The 22,500-nt window shown below is 31.0% G+C and overlaps 1 protein-coding gene across 1 annotated transcript in view; it reads left to right on the forward strand.

The window, feature by feature from the left end:
- The window catches only part of LOC124421840 (general transcriptional corepressor trfA), a 157,661-nt gene that overhangs the window by 126,292 nt on the left and 8,869 nt on the right, over positions 1-22,500 (forward strand). The window contains exons 6-10 of the mRNA XM_046957492.1: positions 9,634-9,695; positions 20,554-20,625; positions 20,756-20,959; positions 21,048-21,239; positions 21,821-22,055. Coding sequence (XP_046813448.1) covers positions 9,634-9,695; positions 20,554-20,625; positions 20,756-20,959; positions 21,048-21,239; positions 21,821-22,055 — 765 coding nt within the window. The remainder of the gene's footprint in view (positions 1-9,633; positions 9,696-20,553; positions 20,626-20,755; positions 20,960-21,047; positions 21,240-21,820; positions 22,056-22,500) is intronic.

The raw sequence follows: 22,500 nt of genomic DNA on the forward strand, positions 1-22,500 counted from the left end.
TTGTTCTGTGGTATAGGAAATAGATGAGGGCTGATGTTGGGAGTGCTACGATACCAAGTCAAACGGAATGGACGATTTCGTATCAAGGAGAGCGAATACTGTTTCAGCTCGGAAGCGGCCAATATTGAAACACCCTGAGTAAACAGAGTTTGTTTTCGATTTTGCCATTCGACGGTGAAAGCAACGAGTTGGTAGGGTGAAACCGAAATAAAAAAAAAAAAAAAAAAAAAAGAAAGAAAGAAAGAAAGAAAAAAAAAAGAAGAAGAAAAAGAAGAAAGAAAAGTTCAAAATTGTGAAAAAAAGAAAAGAAGATAGGATATCTTTATTAAACATGTATATTTCATTTGATCTGTACAAAGTAAACTAAGGATAATAGTAATAATGATAACATTCATTCGGGAATATTTAAATTGTTATTTAATATTGAACGATCTTATAAATTAAACAAAAAGATATTAATAATGATTAATTGAAAAGTTAAATTTACACAAATTCGCAAATAAATTTACATATGTACTTATTAAAAGAAACGTAGAGAGATTAAATATGTATGTTTTATTTGTACAGAGCAATTTAATAATAATAATAATAATAATAATAATAATAATAATAGTAATTCGAGAATATTTGAAAGTGATAGTATGTCTATAAAGAAATAATTATTACAATACAATTAATCGAAGAATTAAGCTTATACAAATCGGCAATACATAAATGAAAATGAGCATGCTTTATTTAAACAAAAAAAGGTAGCGCGCGAGAGAGAAAGAGAGAGAGAGAGAGAGAGAGAGAGAGAGAGAAAGAGAGAAAAATTCAACAAAAATAAAAGGGAAATAATTCGAAAATAAGAGAGGAATATAAAAAGAAATGATTTAAATCGTACAAATGAAAAAGCTGTAGACGTCGAGTCCAGTTTCGTGGTCCCAAGAGTATGTTAGTTCCCTTAGGAAAGGAGAAAGGATAAACGGATGTCCTGTTTCAGGACGGACGTCGATGGTACAGCAATGGTTACGCTGACTGTCCCCGAGCATTCAACGGGACTTTGTCCTTTTTATAGCTTTCGTATCTTCTCGAGACCTCTTTTCCTCTTTTTCTTCCTTCTCCTCCTCCTCCTTCTCCTTTATTCTTCCTCGTGCTGTGCTTTCATCACATTTTAAAGTCTCCTTGCGCAATTTTTCGGTCAGCCAAGTCACGTACGTCATCGTGGCTGGCCAGTACCGTTTCGTCTTTTATGACTCACCTTGGGATACTGAGTGGTAAGAAGAATTTATTATCGGCCTTATAACGGTATAGGACGTTGTCCTTTCTTATTTGAGAACTAACACCTGTAAAGAATATTTAAGTTATTTCTTTCATTATTTCTTTCTTCTTCTTCTTCTTCTTCTTCTTCTTCTTCTTCTTCTTCTTCTTCTTCTTCTTCTTCTTCTTCTTCTTCTTCTTCTTCTTCTTCTTCTTCTTCTTCTTCGTCTTTCTTTTTGTTCATTTTTTCCTTCTTTTTGTAATTTCCTTTTTGAATATTTTTTTCTCTTTTCTTACAATTTTCTTTTTTTTTCTTTTCTCTCTTTTTTTTTTGTTTTCTTTTTTGGAAAATCAGACGATAGAATACATTTTACCAAGTTACCAACAACGATACGATCCTAAAATATCACGGATCTCGAGGATCGTTTAACTGTTCTCGATCGTTAAACGATCCACGATGAAACTCTGGAAAAACTCGATGTGAAACTTTGCCGTAACGTCCAGCGAACCCTCTAAAGCTAACCCTCTCGTTCTACTCTCGACTTTACCGGAGAAACTTTTAATCGATATGCATTTCAAATTATTTGCTCCGTCAAAAAAAAAAGAAAAAAAAAAGAAAAAAAAACAAGAGAGGAGAGAGAAAGAGAGAGAGAGAGAGAGAGAGAGAGAGAAAACAAAGGTATCGTGTTCACAAAAACTATAATAGAAGTTGAAAAGAGAGGTAGATTTTTTTTTTATTTTATTTTTTTTCCTTCTTTTTTAACATTTTCAAGAGAAACGATAACAATGATTCGTGATATTTTCCAATTTCAAAAATGCTTCACGCGAGACCATAAACACAGTTTGTTTGCCTTTCCCTCTTTCTCGTCCCATAAACAAGCTTAAAGTAAAGTAGCAGCGGTAGTGTTATATAGTATGATGCATGGAGTTATGGAAAGAAATGGAGATGGATGGATGGATGGATGGACGACACTCATCAAATCGTTTGGATTTGGATCATAAAATATTGTTGAGTGTTTATTAAGCGTTAACGGATACGTGGATACGTTTACAACGACAAGTGTTTATTCAGCATTAAACTGACACATGTTACAAATGGGAAGCTAATGTTTAACTGTACGTTAACCTAATTCCATTAGTAAATAGAAAGTTAACGTCAATTGTCGGATTTAATATGATATTATGAGTTTTCAATTGAAAGAATGAAAAGATTAAATGATATTAATCTTCTTATTCTTTTTTATGATCTTTCCTATAATTCTTTCTTTCTAACTGTGCGAAGAAAAAAAAAAAAGAACGACAAAAGATATGAATTTGAACAAAATTTTATCTTGGAAAATATATATAGAAATAGGAAAGAAAGAAATAGCCTAAGAAGAAAATAAAGAAAACTGATAAAATAAACGAGTCTTATCTTATAAAATAAATAAAAGAATAAGTATAATCGTAAATATAAAATTTGTTATAAATTTTATATAAAACTGAATAATATCTCAATATGGTACGTATTGTATGATTTTACAAATTATTATTATATTAAATAATAATTACTATTTAATAAATTTTAGAACGTTTGAAAAATTTGAAATTACCCCAAAACAATCGATTTTTTATTAAATCAAACAACGTCTAATTACACCATCGATGTACAAAATTAAAATTGAAAAAGTAACAAAAAAAAAGAAAAAAGAACAAGAAAAGAAAAAGAAGAAGAACGAAGAAAAAAAAAGGGAAAGATAAACGATCGAAACAAAACGAGATAAAGGAAATTTTTAATAGAAAAAAAAAATATATACATAAAAAAAGGAAAGAAAAACTTGCTATTTGTTTGAGACGAATCCTAGACTGGCATAGATATTCGCTATTGGTGTTTACGCTACGCGTTAAACCCCTTGCACCGAGCATTAACTCGATCCCGCACTGAAGCCGCACATCGAAGGGTCTAAAGCCCCATAAGCATTACACTCACCAACCCCTTCTCCCGACAAACTTGTACAGGGGATGGACGTACACGTGTACATGTACAAGCTCGGCTCTTGGCTCGTCGCGGAAAATCGTCTACACGGTAGAGCTCGCCGCAACGATTTATCTGCTGGCTCTGACGTACGTGTAATTGCCTCTTTCGATGGGGGCCGAGATTATGTGAGATTGAGTCGATTGGAAATCGCGTCGATCCGACAAAAACGAATCATTGTTGTCGCGTTAAATTTTCCGTGCTTTACTATTTATTGTTTGTTTTTTTTCTTATCTATTTATTCTTTTTTTTTTCCTTTTTTTTTTATTTGTTCAAATATTTTTTATTTGCCGTTTTTTCTTTTCGAATCGCTCTAACGATAATTATGTAATAATTATGATTGTTATATTTTTTATTATTATTTTATTATTTAATATTATATATATATATATATATATATATATATATATATGTATATATGTATATATGCAATATAAATATAAATAATACCATTCAATAATACTATATATATATATATTATTATTATTATTATTATTGTTAAGTTAAAAAATAAGATTTAATATTTTCAAATTTAGTATTTTATACATTGTAAATTTATTGAATTAAAAAAAGAAAATAAATTACTACAATATTTTTTTTTAATTTAATAATATTAATACTATAGTAAAAATATATACATACATACTATTCATATGAAAAAAGAAAGAAGTATTTATAAATATGTATATACACATATATTATTTATGAAAGATAAAATTTTCAATTTAATTTAATTTAATTTAATTTTAAAAAAGAAGAAAAATATATATATATATATATATATATATATATATATATATATATATCAGTTATGAATGATAAAATTCTGAATTTAGTTCACTTTAATTTAATTTAACTTTAAAAATATATAATATATATAAACATATATGTATAATTCTCGATCTTAATTTAAACAAATATTTTTTTTTTCCGTAACGCGTTACAAAGGGAGAAGTTGGCACTCATCCCAATGTACTTGTTTGAGCTCCATGTGCGCCTTTATTCATTGTAGTTTTAGTGGTTCCCCAAAATTTGCCTCACCATACGTTTCGTAACTATGACTTTAATAGAATTTGAATTTTATTGAATTAAAAATTACGCTATGCGTGAATGAAAAACGAATTTAATTTAACTTCGAAAAGAGAAAAAATAAAGATAAAAAAAAATCCAGCTTATTTTATTATTTAAAATCTTATATTTTGATTAATAATTACTTTCAGTTATCTCTTTGAAATATTTTTTCATTTCTTTCTTCTTTTTTTTTCGATATTCGCTTTGAAATTCGTTTTCATTAATTTCGTTCGGTTTTTATCTTTTAAATATCTTCATTAATTTCGTTTATTTTTCTCCTTTTTGAAATATTTTCATTTTTCGTTATGATTCTCTTTCTTGATAATTGAAAAATTTCTTTCATTTCCCGTCATCCATATCAGCTCGTGAACACAACCAATGGATTTAAAATCCATCGACCGTGGACATAGTATACTGACCGAGCACATTTATTCGAATGTCCCAATAGATAATAACTATAATCGATGATATATTATTAACCCTCTTTTGTACTTTTCATTTTGAAAAATATAATCGGACGAGAATAAAGAATGAAATAAATATAATGCTTTTATCTTTAATACATATTCTTTCAATATTATTATTTCGTATATTCGTTCGTTCATTCGTCCGCATATTCGTAGTTACATAAATCTTTATATATTACAACATGATATTGAATCATTTCAAAGATAAAATCGCGAATGTTTGAAGCGTTAATCTTACAAAATTAATTATCAAATTCATCAAAGATTTTTCCCGATTCGATTCGATTCGATTCAATTCTATTTTCTTTAAAAATAAAATTGAAATAATCTTTAAATTTAGTAAATTACAAATCCCTTTGGATTAAGATATAATATCTCTTTGGGGTTAGATGAGTTAAAAAATTAGATTTCATGTTTTGTTTAACTTTTTATGCATGATGGGATATATTTTAACTCATCTCGAAAAATTAAAGTTACTCATAGTCATACAGTTTAATATTTTATTTAAAGTTTTTCATTCAATTATTAGTTTTTTTGTTTTCTTTTTTTTTTATATCAACGTAGATTTGCTATTTATTTTTAAAATCGTGTGCCTCAAAGAGATATAGTAATATTACGAAAACAATCAGAAATTTAATAATAATCGAGTTAAATATAAAATATACAAAATATTCATTTCGATACGTTTACTAAACGATTCGTTTCACCCTTCATCAGGGTGCAAAAACCTATACCAGGAAACATGCCCCGGGTTATCTCGAACATTCTAACTCAACCCCTCATTCTCACTTATATACTAAAGGTAACATACTTAACGTTTTGCTATAATACACTATCATGACTATTAATTATGGCACATTATAAAACAAAAAATACTAGTAAATACGTGCCAATATATTATACTCATACTGCTATAATAGCATACCAAGTGTCTTATCATTTTCAAAAAAAAAAAAAAAAAAAAAAGAAAAAGAAAAAGAAATGCGATTACTTTTGTCTAAATTTATGAATACAACTTTTTCAAAAATTCGAAAAATCCATATTTCTTCGTTTAAATCTTCAACTTTAAAACGTGACGTTTTTCATTAAAATCGGTCAAGAATTACGGCTGAATATATTTCGAGCGTAAACCATTATAAAAGCTGGGTTAATGAACAGCCTTATTAACAAAAATTTAATTAGATATACATATATATACATTTTTATGTTATATTTAATAATAATAATAATTATTATTATTACTTTTATTATATAAATTTATTTTATTATTATTATTATTATTATTATTATTATTATTATTATTATTATTGTTATTATACAAGGATAATTTGTATTATATAAAAAATAATTTCACACATAATATAAAATTATAATTTTTAAAATTGTTATTACATTATTATTATTGAATAACTTTATATAATAATTTTATCATACGACAAAAGAATAACTTCTATCGTATAAAAAAAATCTTTATTTATTTTCCATACACTACAACGAAATGCTACTAATCATTTAGATTTTGAAAAATATCAAAATATATGGTACACAAAAACGATTTAACATTTGTCTGGGACTTGTTTGATAACCTTAAATCAAAATTCTCCCCGTATCGAGAAGGACCATTCTAATCTTACGGAAAATCCTACAGGATTGTTCTATAGGATAAGGGATAGTACATACATACTGAAGGGTGTGAGCAAATTCAACGAGGTATATCTATATATCTATGTATACATATATATATACACACACACACACATATATATATATATATACATATATTTATACATACATACATACATATTTACGAGATGCAGGTACACTAGGGGAACTATGAACGCGGTACGTTGACTGAAGCTTAGCTATGGCAAAGGATTACGATATCGTTGAACTGAGATATGTTCTGTGCAACGTTTACTTCATTCTCTCTCTCACTCTCTCTCTCTCCCCTCCTTTCTCTCTTTTGCTTGGTCCGTACCCTCCTGTGGTTTCACCACCTGTCATAACTATACTTTCACGTTGGATATACTTCCCTTCTTCTCATTCCACTGACAAGAAAGTGTTAGAGAGATAAAGATGGATAGAGAAAGGAGGGAGAGAGAGAGAGAGAGAGAGAGAATTTCCACGTTTCCTCTCGAATTGTTCAAATTCAGACAGACACCCTACTCAAGACTCAGAAAGGAGAATCATGACTAGCTACTGTTAACTTAACCGTCAAACCACCTACATTCCACCACACAGACACCAAACTCGCTATATAGAATTTCTAAGCTACCTTGTAAAATTTTCTTCGTGTTTTCGTGCTTTCTATTAAATTCTCTTTCTCTCTCTTTCTCTTCTTTGTCTCTCTCTTTCTCTACTTTTATCCATCTATATGTCTATCTATCTATCTTATTCTTTTCTCTCAACGACATGGAAAAACTCAATTTTACGAGAAAGACCTTTTTCAAGCACATTCGTTTCGTTGAATAATTTCAACGAATTCGTATGAATTTCTATGCCACTTTAATTAAATGATCCTAGAAGTCTTTTTTTTTCTTCTTCTTCTTCCCTTTTTCTTTTTTTTTTTTTTTTCATAAATACGAAGAAAATTAGGTCGGTTTAATTATTTTATTACTTTATTATCATATCACTTTTCCAAATATCGTTTATAATTTTTTCTCAAAATATATTATCTTCCTCATAAGTATCCCAATATATATTGTATTATTTATATGGGTTAGGGATTATTTAATTAAAAAAAAAAAAAAAAAAAAAAAGAAGGAAGAAGAAAAAATATTGTTGCAATGGACATTACGTATGTTGTACGTCGATGATCGGCTTAGTCCATTCTCTGGTAAATTTATTTTACGATCTTTTTCTTTTTTATAAGATTACATCTTAGTTTACTAGGAGAAAGCGGACAGACACGTCAGAGATAATTAGAAGTCGTATAATGCTTTCAGACGCATATATTCGTATGAGGCTTCTCGTGTCAAGGGATCGAGTAATGTCCATTGAGAAACCCCATACAGAACGAGGAAGCCCTCTTAACTTATTTGTCAACCATGAAGGGTCAGAAGATATGTTTGCGAGAAACAGAGAGAGAAAGAAAGAGAGAAATAGAGAGAGAGAGAGAGAGAAAGCTTTTCGACAAAAGTTAAATTATCCTATATCTTAGTCCTTTACAACTCTCATATTGCTCCCCAAACGTGTTATTACATCTAAATCCGAGTTTCTATATTTTATTTAATACTTGAAAGAAGAAAAAATACTTTCTTACTATTTGTCTCATATTTAAAAATATTCGAATCTTAAATACAGTTCGAGTATTCGAATTATTTGGACAATAAAATAAAAATGAAGATTATTTTAAAGTTATTAGAAATATAATTCGAATTGTTCTATATTTTGTTATTATATATTTATTTACATAATCATAACAAAAAGTGTCCCATCGAGATTATTATGAAACGTAATGATTTTATTTTATTTCTTTTTTTTTTTTTTCTTTTTATTTCTTTTTCGAAGAACATCAAAATATGTCACAAAACATCTTTTAATTCTCTTTGGAATGATGCTATTTCTTTTTTTTTTTTTCGTTTCCTAAAATTTTCAATCAATAATAATGAGAGAAACTGCGTTCCGAAATTTAAGATTGAAAATAATTTTATAATAATTAAATATAATACATAATAATTAATTTAATTATCATTATACATCGTATACATTTTTAAATATATTTATTTTATCTATCGTTCTAGAAAAAGAAATGTTAGATTTTATTTCTCAACGATCGATCAATAAATCAAGAAAACTATTTGAACGGACAAAATATCTCGTTTTTCTAATTAGATCTCTCGATTATAGAAAATAGCATTATTATTTTAATAGCGGAAGATCGAGTATATTTTACGAAAACGGAGACAGAGAGATAGATAGATAGGTAGATAGATAAAGAGAGAGGGAGAGAGAGAGAGAGAGAGAGAGAGAGAGAGAGAGAGAGAAAGAGGAAGAAGTTTCAGAGAAAGAACATAGGAAGAACATAGAAAGAACTTTGCCATTTTCGATTCGATACTATCATCGAGAAACCACGATAAAGATTTGGTTCTTGGTAGATCGTAACGAGTAAATGATTCGAGACGAAGCTTCACAATATAAGCTTTCTACATCCTTTATCTCTGTTACTCTGACAATGTTTGTATCGTTGGTCGATCGAAAAAGGATGAGAGTAGACTTCTCGCAATGGTAAGAGAGATCAGACAGGAAGGAAACGAGAGAGAGAGAAAGAGAGAGGGGGTGAAAGGGAGAGGAAAAAGCAGAGAAAGTTTGATAATGGCGTCGAAGAAAAGTTTTCCTTGGATTTGTGCACGTGTTTCGCGAAAATCGTGGGAGTTTTCTTCTTCGGGGCTTCACGATCGAGCGCTTCCGTTTGTTTTTTGTCGCCACGACAGAAGCTCGCGGGAGCTTTGAGTGGAAAGTCGCTTGAAAAGCGCTTGCGACCACTATAATGTCTATCTATCTATCTATCTATCTATCTATCTATCTATCTCTTTCTCTCTCTCTCTCGCTCTCTCTCTTCCCTGATCTAACATTTTCCGTCTCGCTCCAACCTAGATTAAAGTATCGTACTAACCCAGCCGCGTTTGAATAATTCAAAACGAAAGTTTTCTCTCCGTGTTACGAAAACTCTTTCCCACCATTATTCCCTTCGACAACGTGTTTGTAAAATTTTCGATTCCTCTATACGTTATATACCATACCGAGCTTCATCGTGCTCGCTTATTCTATGGGATTTTTTTTTTTTTTCGTTTTTTCCTCCTTGTCTCCTTTTTCTCTTATTTTTCCTTTTTTTTTCCGCAGGATTCGCACTGATGAGGATCGTCGAGGTTTACAAGGAGATTCACGAGCAAGAGATGAACATTGTAAGTAATTTTCTTTTTTCTTTTGTTTTTTTCTTCTTTTTTTTCTTTTTTTTTCATCTTTTCTTCTTCCTTTATCATAGATTTTCTTATACTTCTTAAGCTTTTTCGATAATGGAAGTAAGATCAATATTGAGGGATAGGAAGAGAGAAAGAAGAAGGAGGAGGATAGGTACCTACATTTCCTACCTAGATAGGTACCTTCTAATACATTAGAAGCTTTTCGTGAGAAAAACTATATAGTAATATCTGTCATATGGGGAAAAAAAAAGAAAAAGAAAAAGAAAACGAAAAAAGAAATAACATATTCGATTCGAAAACGTACAATAAGAGATCTTTCTTATCGATATAAGAGAAGGCAAATATATAATTACTATTTCTTCTATTTATTCATACGCAAGTATTTTACATTAAACGTATATGATATCATCAAATTCGTAATTTCTATGGACTTTCTGAATTATCGAATCTTAAGATAGAAGTTTGATCTTCTAACTTTCAACGAGGTGAAACCAACCAAGACGATTGGATTTTGAAACTAAAGAAGGAAAAAGAAAAAAAAACTAAAGAAGAAGAAGAAGAAGAAGAAGAAGAAGAAGTAGAAAAGATGGGAAAGGATAAAGGTCGACCGTTTGAATTATTTAAGTAGACCACCTTGGTCAGACGCAATTAAAACTACGAAGATTTATGTGAATCGTGCGAGAGAACGAGAAGAAGAAAGAGAATGAAGATGGGAGGGTAGACAAGGGGGTTCCACGAGAGGGGAGATGAATTGTGAAAGAAGGAAAACGAAGCTCAGTTGGAATATTAATCGAAAGGTTGAAAGAGGACTCATTCCGCGTTCCTATATATATGTATATATATATGTATATATATATATATATATATATATATATATATATATATGTATATATATATATATATATATATATATATATATATATATATATATAAATTATCTCTTTCTTCCTTTCTTTTTCTATTTATACATTCATTCATACATACATACACACATACATACATACATACATATATATATATATGTATATATATGTATATGTATATGTATATGTGTATGTATATGTATATATGTCTCTTCATATCATCTCCGGTCGCACAAAAGTCCGCGGAAAACTCTTTGATCCTCCCCAGTTTATAGGTCTCACCCTCGAGGACAACGCAACGCGTTACACACTCGATCCGTTTGAAGCTTGAATTCCATTTGGATTCAAGCTAACGAAACACGATTTTTCCAGAGTTGCGAGGAATTACGAATGAGTATCGTTCGAGAGGAATCATATTTCTCGTCTGTCTTCTCTCTTCCTTTCTCATACCCCACATTTCATAAACCGTTCATTCTTCCATCTCTCTATTTCTCTATCTCTCTTTATCATTTTTCTCTTTAATATACATCATATTTTTAAATATATAAACTCTCGACGTATTTCTATGTAATAACATTTCAAAGGACCCGAACGATTGATTTATTATATCCATAATTATGTTCTCTTCCTTCAGAAAGTATATAAATAAATCTATGCCGATTATCTTTCCTTGATCTCAATTTTTCTTGAATGAGAAGCTAAGAGAGAGAGAGAGAGAGAGAGAGAGAGAGAGAGAGAGGAAGAAAGAAAAATTTCTGGTCGTAAAAGAACTTACAAAATTCTTTGGCACGAACCACCCTCTTATCGTCTCGTTCGAGTTTATAACTCTCTCTCTCTCTTTCTCTCTCTCTCTCTCTCTCTCTCTCTCTCTCTCTCTCTCTTTCAGTTTCGTGACTTGGAAGAAAGGTAAAAGAGGGCTGATAGTGGTGGTTCGGGTGGGTGGAGTGGGGGGTAAAATGCCGCGCTTCGTCGCGATAACAACGACGATGTTATAGCACGACATTACGAAACTCCGAGTATGACATTGACTCTAAGCTTATACTTTGTAACGGGGAATGAAACGAGCGCGTGTACAGAACGAACGGCCACCGTTCGTAGATCGTCGTCGTAGTTTTCATCGTTGTATTCGTCCTAGTCGTAGTTATCGTAATCGTCGTAGTAATAGTTGAGAAAAGGATGGAAAATGTTGTTCAGTTCAGCGCAAGAGAACTCTCTTTCCTTTTGCGATATAAGTCGTTTCTCACTCGTTCAAATTGCGTCTAAGACTGTTATTTGTTACGTGAATCTAACAATCAACTTCCTTTACTACCAGTCGTAAGCGTTACTCTTGCGAGTAAACGGTTATTATTATCGAGAAATCTCGATTTGAATTTCCGAACGTGCACGTTGGAATTTTACGAACGATCGGTCTGAAATCCGTAAATGCAGTTGCGGTTACATAACTTCTCTCTTCTCTCTCACTCTCTCTCTCTTTATGTGTCTCTACCTCTGTTTCTGTCCTGTCTCTGTTTCTCCATTTCTCTTCATCTATCTCTATACCAGTAATTTCTCTCTATTTTAAATTACTCTGGAATGGCATGTTCTCGTTACGAATTTCACTCGGGTAACGCAATGCCGAACATTTTCGAGCATTTCCGCGGTTGTTTGTCCGAATCGATATTATTATATTTATTCTACACATACCTATCGAAAATTTATTGCCCCATTTAATATTAACTATAAATCACTTAATTATATTATTTGATATTCTTCCAATTCTTGCGTAAAGCTCATAAATACATCATATATGTTAACTCTATAAATATATATATATATATATAGTGCCTGGATATATGCAACACTTCGTGCATCGTCGATAACATCACTACCTACTGCCATTTATCAGTAAGTTACTTTCAGACCTCGTACGATATACAATAATTATGTACGAAGTTGTTTCTTACCTATCATATAATCTTATGAAAAGTTTCTTTCTGATAAATGAAGCTGAGTAAGTCAGAAGCTAAGTTACTAACGTTATCAATACGTAATGTCCCTATATCTATCTATAATATTTTCAAAAGGTATAATCTAATTAATAATTTCTAAACTTAAAACAACTTGATCTATCGATTATCGCATTACGATCGAACATCGTCATAGCTCGTTGTATATCAATCAATGATCAACATGTCAAATCCTTTCAAATTCTTATTTCGATATTTTGTTTCGTTCGAAACTCCATATATTCGACTGGTGACGATGGAAAAGAGATGAATAAATCTTTCAACTAGACAGAAACGCTTCGGTACGACGTGTATTTCTCTGAACGTAGTTATACCATGCGAAACTCGGAATTGCATTGTCTCCAGTATTCTCAATTTCGATCCTACCATTTTTCTGTTTTACTATCTAGGGCTTAGATATAATCCAAAAGGTCATCCGTTAGAATTCATAGAGAATCCCTTCTTTACGATAACCTCGCGGTACAATTTTATTTTTTTTTTTTTTTTTATTTCTCTTTCTCTTTTCTTTCTCCCTTATATTCAACGTCGTCGCGTTAAAAAAAAAAAAGAAAAAAAAGGACAAAAAAAAAAGAACAGAAGATCATATTTCCAATCACCGGCATAGATAAAAATTGGAATAAAATTTGGATTAGAATGGGCAGAAGAGAATCGAGGAAGAAATTGGGATAAATTATTCATGAAAATATTTGAATAAATAATTTTGATTTTCAACAGGAGCATAATCCAATAGAAAAATGGACAATAAAAAGAGAAAAAGAAAAATATAGAAAAATATATATATATATATAATTGAAGGATTTGGAATCGTTATCCATTATAAAGTCGAATGATAATTCAGTAAAAATTTTTTCATGGAATTCTCTTTTAAAAAGCTCTCTTTTAAATTAGATCAATCAGAGATCATAGTCTTTTGAAGATTTTTATGAAAAAAAGAAAAAGTTTCGTCCCTTAGAAGACGTAAAATTTTGTCAATTTGTTCTTAATAATAACGTGTAATAGTACGAACTTTGAACTTTGAACGTTTGAAGCGTACTACTTGAAAGACGAGGGCAAACTTTTTGATACATAGAATTAGATGATAGTATGGATACTTATTAACAAGATTATTTTCAATTCGTTTCGTCGCAAACATACATTCTCATTTCTTCGCATACATTTGGAAAACTTTTCGAATGTATTTTCGGAAGATACCTTATGCTTCTTCGTTAGCTATCCCTTATTTCCATTTTAATGAATATTCACGAACGATGAATTATCCATCAAAGTCAAAGTTCTTTCCAACGAAACGACAAAGATCTATATCAAATTTTTCCCAACTATCGTGATTTCGATTGCCGACATGTTTTTATCCGATTATCAGATTTAACCAAACATTATTTTTGTACGTTTCTATAAACGAAAGAAAAAGAAGAAGAAGAAGAAGAAGAAAATTGGCTTCCATCCAGACTGCTGGATCATTCGACGAGAGGGAAAACGATCGTAAAATAAGAACGAAAAAAGAAACAAAATAAAAGAAATAGAGAGTAGAGGTTAACGCTTATTCGGCAAAATGTGTAGATCCGTCATTAATTTATGGATGCATTCATCTTGTCGATGGTTATTCTCTCTCTCTCTCTCTTTGTCTCTCTCTCTCTCTCTCTCTCCCTCTTTTTATCGCACAAAGCATGCAGCGAAAAAGATAACCAAACCGAACGTCAGATTCGTTCGTTATCGTTCGTTATCGTTCGTGACTTATGGCATGAGAATAGCGAGTGAAGAATAAAACTGAAAGAGAGAGAGAGAGAGAGAGAAGAAAAAAATGTGTTTGAAAAATGTTCGAATAATAAAAGATACTCTTAATCAGCTGTATAAATCTCTCGTAGACCGTATTTTAGTACGGCTATGGCATTGAAATTCATCGACAAATAATGTCAGCGTGAAAGAACATGAACGATAAAAGAAAGAGAGAGAAAGAGAGAGAGAGAAAAAGAGAAAGAAAGAGGAAGAAGGGGTTGTTATGTACAAAGCAGGAAGGGCACCCTCGTACCAAGCAACGTATTGAAGACTTTTACGGGAGTATGGCCCACCTCCTCTTTTTCACTGTGTTTGCTCCATTCGAGTATTTTCTAATCTACCACTACTATGTATGTACGTAAAATACATATCTCGAAAAAGGGAGCGTGAGCTTTCGGTCTCTCATATTTTTCAATTGGCCCTTTGAACGAGACGCCCTTGTCTGGAAAAGGATTCGAAAGCTAAAGCTTCCCAGTCAGTCTATGGATTTGATTCGCACGTAGTATTCTTCCTTTTCTCTTTCTCTCTCCCTCTCTCTCTCTCTCTCTCTCTCTCTCCCTCTTTCTCTCTCTCTCTCTCTCTTTCTATCTCTCTCTCTCTCTCTCTCTCTCTCATCTCGAATCAAACGGCTTCTACTGTCTTCTATCGTCTTCCTTCTTATTTCTCTTCGTTATTCTAAACGTTTTCTGCAAAAAGAGTTTCTACCTTTGCGTTTACTTTTTCTTTCTCTTTTTCTTCTTTTCTCTCTCTCTCTCTCTTTTTTTTATGCAAATAACGTTAAGACATATTTTTCTTTTTTCTTTTTTACCTTTTTTTTTTTTTTTCGTTATCTAGGAATATCAAAGATATATTTATTTTTTTCTTTTAAAAAAATTCCACGCAACAGAAACGAAGAAGGTACTCAATAAGAACAAAAAAAAAAAGAAAAAAAAAATTAGAAAGAAAAAAATAAATAAAAATGAAAAAAGAACGAAACAAAAAATGTTTGTGATTGACGTTAAATCATCAGCGAGGATGGTCCATTTGGTAAAATTAAATAACAAACGTGTGCCAGCATCGTACATCGTCAGCTCTCGTAATGGAATTGCAGTCATCTTGCTTTCAAAATATCGACGTGTCATACCGCGGAGTTTTGAAAAAAAAAAGAACCGTGGAAGAGAGAGAGAGAGAGAGAGAGAGAGAGAGAGAGAGAGAGAGAGAGAGAATGGAGCGAGAAAGGGTTGAGTTGGATGAGAATTCCACAGTGTATTTCATTCTTTAACCGGCTGTCCACTACGGCTTGTGTTCTCTCTCTCTCTCTCTCTCTCTCTCTCTCTTTCTCCCTCTCTTTCTATCCATCTATCTATCTATCTATCTCTCTCGCTTTGCGAACTGACAGTGCATCGCGGTAACCACATATCGAGTTTCGGAGTTTTTCGATTGTCCTTTTTTCCGCTACGATTCGCGTTACTTCTCTTTCACCCTCTACAAGTTTGCAAGAACGTTACATACATACATACATACGTACATACATACATACATACATACATATATACATATATATACAGGGTGTCCAAGTAAGATTTTTTTTTTATAAACGTTAACGTGATTCCATCGAGTAAGAGTAAAGAAAAGTAAGAATAAATAAATAAATGAATAAATAAATAAAAAACAAAAAGAAAGGCAACCAAGTAAAAAATAAATATTGCACGAAAATCAATGGGAATTTAAAAGAAATTTTAATATTATTTTCTAAGATCGTTCGTATCCATAAAAGTGTACTCATGATAAAAGATAAACCATAAATTTTACACATGAAGTACGTACATACATACAAAATGAAAGGTCAAAAATTGTGAAAAAATTTCAAATTAACAAATCTCAAAGTATCAATATTAAATTGTTCAACAATTTATTGTATAATTTTTATAACTGAGCATTATTAACTTCTTGTATTTAACATTTATATTTCTCATTTTAATGTATAATATATATATATATATATATATATATATATATATATATATATATATATATATATATTTATAAAGAAAAAGAAACATCAAACACCCTATATGTATGTTTGATGTATGTATATCTATGTGTTTTGCATAGCGTGCACATAAAACGTGCGTCATATCTCAAAAATGTATATGTACGTAAGTACTTTTTCCAGACGCATTCCCTCGAGATACTATCGTCATACTTTTCTCTCTCTCTCTCTTTCTCTCTCTATCTCTCCCTCTCTCTCTCTCTACCTATCTCTCTCTCTCTCTCTCTCTCTCTCTCTCTCTCTCTCTCTTTATCTATCTATCTCTCTTTCTCTCTTTCTCTTTGTATCTCCTCTCTGTTTTTCTTCTTCTCGTTTATTCTTATTTTAGAATGTTTCCTTCGAATAGGTAGTACTCGAGATCGACGAGTTACGAATCGACCTATTTTATTCGAAATTCACCCTTTAAGTCCTCTCCCCTTCATCCCCCGCCCACCACCACCATCCTACCATTTACTTCTTTCACAAGAAACATCTTCCAGACAGTGACCTTGAGTATTGGGGACGGGCCAATTTGGCTTTATTCCATATTCCAAGTGTCTCTCTTTCTCTCTCTCTCTCTCTCTCTTTATTTTTCTTTCTTTTTCTCTTTCTCTATCTCTTTGTCTTTCTTTCCATTTTGAACACCCCAGCCAAAGGAATGATGCAGAAAGACCGATGCTTTTTTCACGAAACGTTTCCAAAGACAAAAAGAAACGTTATAACTACGTCAACATCGATGCTTTTCGAGTATTACCCTTTCGAAATTGAATTATGTCTAACTAGTAGGAAATCGAAGTCGTTTATCTTGTTATCTAATAAGTGCCAGGTAGAGAGAGAGAGAAAGAGAGAGAAAGAGAGGGAGATATGTGAAAGAGGGTTAGTCGATATCAAAGCTATTATAATTCATAGTAGATAAGAAAAACTTGAACAATTTTGAAAGATTCGAATTCTCAATCATTTTTCAATGATGTCGTTCCCATCGATATCACATGATTTATTCGATTTCTCAAACGTTTCTCTCTCTCTCTCTCTCTCTCTCTCACTCTCTCTCTCTCTATTTTTCTCTATTTATTTTTTACCGTAAAAATGGATAAAAAAAATAAGCATCTCTTTGTCTTCTCTTTCTACATGTGTGTGTATGTATGTATGATATTTTATTGCGTTCAGTCGTAAAATATTATGACGAAGCCGAAAAGAGAGAAAGAGAGAGAGAGAGAGAGAGAGAGAGAGTGTATGTGTGTGTCGAGTCGTTTCGTTTGATTTTCGAATCCTTTGTGATCGGATCAACTCGTAACTCAGCTCAAAGGTTTGAAAAATTCTTCAGGTAGAATGAAATAGAATGTTCGTACGTGAGAAAAAAGAGAGATAGACGAAGAAAGAGAGAGAGAGAGAAAGAAAAATTTTGATTGAAACAAAGCAAATCTCTTTCGGATCACTTCTTCGTATATCTTTTTCTTCGTTTCTTTTCCTTTTTTCTTTTTTTCTTTTTTTCTTTTTTTTTTATATAATAAATCTGATTTCGTTTGTTATCGGATATAATGTAATTTTTCTTCCCCTTTCTCTTTTTTTTTTTTTTTTTTTTGAAAGCGAGTAATGTCAAAAGATTTTTTTATTATAACAGAAAAAATATCTAAAATGTTAGATACGGTTATATATCTATATTTATACACACACATAGATGATATGTAATATATACAGTTTGATCGGATCAAAGAAATATGAAGGGAGAAAAATGTAAAATCTTGATCCCATGAAAGAGTACAATTCTTTTTTTAATTTTGTTATTTCTCTCTACTTTCTTTTTTTTCTTATTCTTCTTTTTTTTTTATTATTTTAATAAAAATACGAAAAGAAGAAAGATGCAAGAGCATAGATACATATGTATGTACATATGTTTCAACCAGGTCCAATGATCGACATCGAAGGTATGTACGTTCAATTTAGATTTGGATTCCCTTTGATCGATCGCATAAAAGAAGAGAAGAAGCAAAAGTTTCAATTGAAAGCTTGCACGTGGCCACTCACCTTGATTTTGGAATTCGATTTAGAGAAAATTCAGGAAAATGAGGAGAAAGAGACAGATAGAGATAGAGAAAGAAAGAGAGAGAGAGAGAGAGAAAGAGAGAGAGATGAAAAAAAGATATTTGAAAGCAAAATTGTCGAACTTTGAAGTATAAAAACAGATGAGAGCGTACTCAATATCTCGAAGGGTGGGAGTGAGTAAGAAAATTGATCTGATCAAAATTTTATTCTAAAGTAAAGAGATGATGGAAAATAAAAGAATGATTTTCTTTCTTCATTCAAATTCTTTTTTTTTTCTTTGATAAAATTCTATTGAAAAGATTAAAAGTGGAATACGAACGTTTCAATAAAAGCGTATTATTATTATTATTATTATTATTATTATTATTATTATTACTTTTTTATGTTATTACTGTCATTATTACGGCAGTAATAGTAGTAGTAGTATTAGTTTTATGATTAATTAAATATCTACTAATAAAGCAGTTTTATTCCTTTTCATTCATAATTTTTTTTGTTTTTCTTCTTTTCTTTTATATAATTCTATCAGAAAAATATTAAAAATGTAAAAAACAACGTTTCGATATAGATATATTATTATTATTATTATTATTGTTATTATAATTATTATTATTATTATTATTATTATTATTATTATTATTATTATTATTATCGTATTTATTGTCCGTTAATAATCCAAAAGTTATAATTATTTATGAATGCTTTAAATAATAATTAATAATTCGAAAATACAAATGTAAAATAATTGTTTCTATTTGGACAAAGATGATCATGTAAAATATTTGAAAATATTCTAAAAGCACAAGGATAATTCGCAGTAAGTTTTTACCCAAGCGCAACGATAACTATGCCGGTGGTTTTATAATTTAGCTGCCTTATGCGGCTACGTTTCACGGTTGCTTATGAGACCTGGGTAGATTGTATCTACCTATACACATATATACATTTTTGTATATATATATATATATATATATATATATATATATATATATATATATATATACGTATACTTACATATGTGAAAGATCTACCGTGGTTTCCTCACGTCTAGCGAACGTTTATCAAATTGTATTATGCAACGAGCTTGGTTTTCTCGTTTAAAACATTAACGACCGTACAAGAGGTTCCTTTAATTAATGAAACAAGAAAGAAAGAAAGAGAGAGAGAGAGAGAGAGAGAGAGAGAGAGAGAGAAAGAGAGAAGAAGAAGAAAGAAATAAAGAAAGAAAAGAAGAAAGAAAGAGAGCAAATTAAACATTATCAATAAAATTCAAAGTTTTCCAATCAAAGAATAAATGATAATTCGATAATTCATTTCGTTCATTAATTTACTTCGTCAGTTGATTCGAACAAGTTCGTTCAGAGCGTCTAATAAAAAGAAAAGAAAAGAAAAGAGAAGAGAGGAAAAAGAAAATTAGGTAACGTAAGGAATCAAGAAAAAGAAAAAGAAAGAAAAAAAAGAAAAAAGAAACAAAATAAAGAAGAAAGAAAGAAAGAAAGAAAGAAAGAAAGAAAGAAAGAAAGAAGCGTTTCAAGAAAGAAGAAATTGAAGGCCGAAGTTTGATAAAAATTTAACCCTGTAACTTAAGGAAATGATGTTCTTATGAGAAAAGAAACGTCCACACGTCGCGCTCACACAAACACCTCTGCCAAACATTAAGATCGCAAAGAAAAAAAAAAAAGAAAAAAGAGAAAGAGAGAGAGAGAGAGAGAGAGAGAGGGAGAGAAAGAAAAAGAAATAAGTTGTTCAAAGTCGAGACAGTAGCACCCACCGCATGTATCACTTTCGTAATTTTTCTCAAACGGTGAGACTACTGTGAGTTGACTTCAGAAATAGGTCAGAATTAGAAAGACGAGGAAAATGTCCAGTTTGGTCTGCTGCCCTAACTTTTTTTACAAGAAGAAAGAGAGACTTTTTCTTACACTGTCTACAACGTAAAAGTGTCTCATTACCTAAGCTTTCGCTTGGGGTCCTCGTCACGTCGTTCCTTTATCTCTCTCTCTCTTTCTCTCTCTCTCTCTCTCTCTCTCTTTCTCTTTTTTTTCCTCTTTTTATCTTTCTCTTTCTTTCTCGCTGTATGCATTAAAGTTCTTCCACTTTTGAAAGCCCACTTAACGCGCCTTCTCTTTTCTTGACTGTTTCAGCTGAAGGCGTTCTATGTTGATTTCTTGGTACCCTTAGAAACGAACTTGGAAAAAGATACTAAGGTTGTTCAGGTTGGTATACAAACATTACATATATATATATATATATAGACATATAAATACATATGTATGTATTCACATTTGCTTGAGAGATTCATAACTGAGAGACTAACTTTTGTCTATATTGCGTTCTCTTACGCAGAGCGAACAGAAGAAGTTCCTGCAACAGCATAAGACCAGATCTGAGACTTACAGTAAGGCTGCGGCGACGATGAAGAAACAGAGAAAAAAGTCAAGGGGTGGTGGCAAAAGTGGACTTGCGATGGATAAAGAATTGAAAAATATGCAGATATTAGAGGAAGAGAAATCGAAGCTCGATGCATTCTGTGAGCAAAGTTTAAAAAACGTGAGTGATTTTTTTCTTCTTCTCAATTTTTTCTTTCCTTTTTCTTTTTCCTTTTTCTTTTTTACATTTATTCGTTTCCCTTTTACAGGCTATGACGCAAGAGAGAAGAAGGTATGGATTTGTCCTTGAACGACAATGTTCTTTGGCAAAGCATTGCGCAAGCTTTTACGAAGTTGCACTCGCTGCTCTTCATCCATCGGTTGACAAATGGCGCGAAGTTGCAGCCACCAGAGAATATTTGCCACAATCCGTTGAGGACATGTTCGCTTCGAGACTGAGGGTAAGTTTGCGCGAGAGAACTAAATGACATATCCTTGGTTGAATTCAAATTTGGCCCCATTCATTACGAAATTTTCGACTAATAATTATAGATTCAGAATAGTAACGAATGTTATTGGAAATCGAACCGTTTTAGGAAAACATTATTAACTAAACAATAATAAATTAATAATATTGATTCATTATTATGTTCTATAATACCTATTGTAAATATCATTTCGTGGTAACAATAATAATTAATAATAGATTAATGATGTGTGCTCACACATACACGCACAGACACACAGGTACATGTGTGTTAACGATTAAACGTAATATAAAAATAATATACAAAATAAATAATAATTAATAGAAAATTAAAAATAATTCAATATACTGGATCATGAAGTGGCTTAAGTGTGGTTAAGCTTTCATGTTCATAAACAATCATTTTTATTATACATTTAATTAATTTAATACGTTTAATATATTAAACTGTATTATTAATCAAACGATACGTCTATTTTTAATTAAACGAAATTAAATAAATTTAATTAACGTCGATGATAAAGTAAAAAAAAATTTCTTTCTTATAAATTTTAGCAAGTCTCATTTTGGCCTGAGGACGAGGAAAACGGTGGATCCGAGCTAACAATGAGCTCACAATTGAGGAAAACACGAAGCATGGATAGTTCTTGTTTGGAACTTCGTCTTGGTCCACCATCTGGTAACACACCCTCCAGTGCTCATCACGGACCACCACCGCATTTACCAGCTGTGCTTTCCAGAGCACGATCGGAGGCCAATTTGCATGCCTCCACGTTATCCCTCGGCCCAGGTATAAGAAAATTATCTTTTTGTATGGTTTTTTCTTTCTTCTTTCTTTTCTTCATATCTTTCTTTTTCCTTTTTCTTTCTTTTGTGTATGAAATTTCACTCTATGATAATCATTAATTCTGATCTATAATGGATAAATAATGATACACGCATTTAATATTTATCATTTTATTTTTTGAATTTTATAAGTACGAAAAGAAAACGAAGCTTATAAGTTTTCGTTATTCGATGGAATAACTGATCGAACTAATAAATTGACAACAATTAATAATTGTCCATTATCAATGAAGAAAACTTTTCTATCGATGAAACAGGAAAAATTTATTTGATCGTAATGATTTTTTTAATGCAAGTTTTATATAAGGATATAAACAGAAATTTTTTCGATAATTACAGTTTACAAAAGGAACATTATTCAACGATACGGAATATAGTATAATTTTGAA

This window comes from Vespa crabro, chromosome 2 (genome assembly GCF_910589235.1).
Source record: "Vespa crabro chromosome 2, iyVesCrab1.2, whole genome shotgun sequence".
In the NCBI taxonomy this organism is placed as follows: Eukaryota; Metazoa; Arthropoda; class Insecta; order Hymenoptera; family Vespidae; genus Vespa; species Vespa crabro.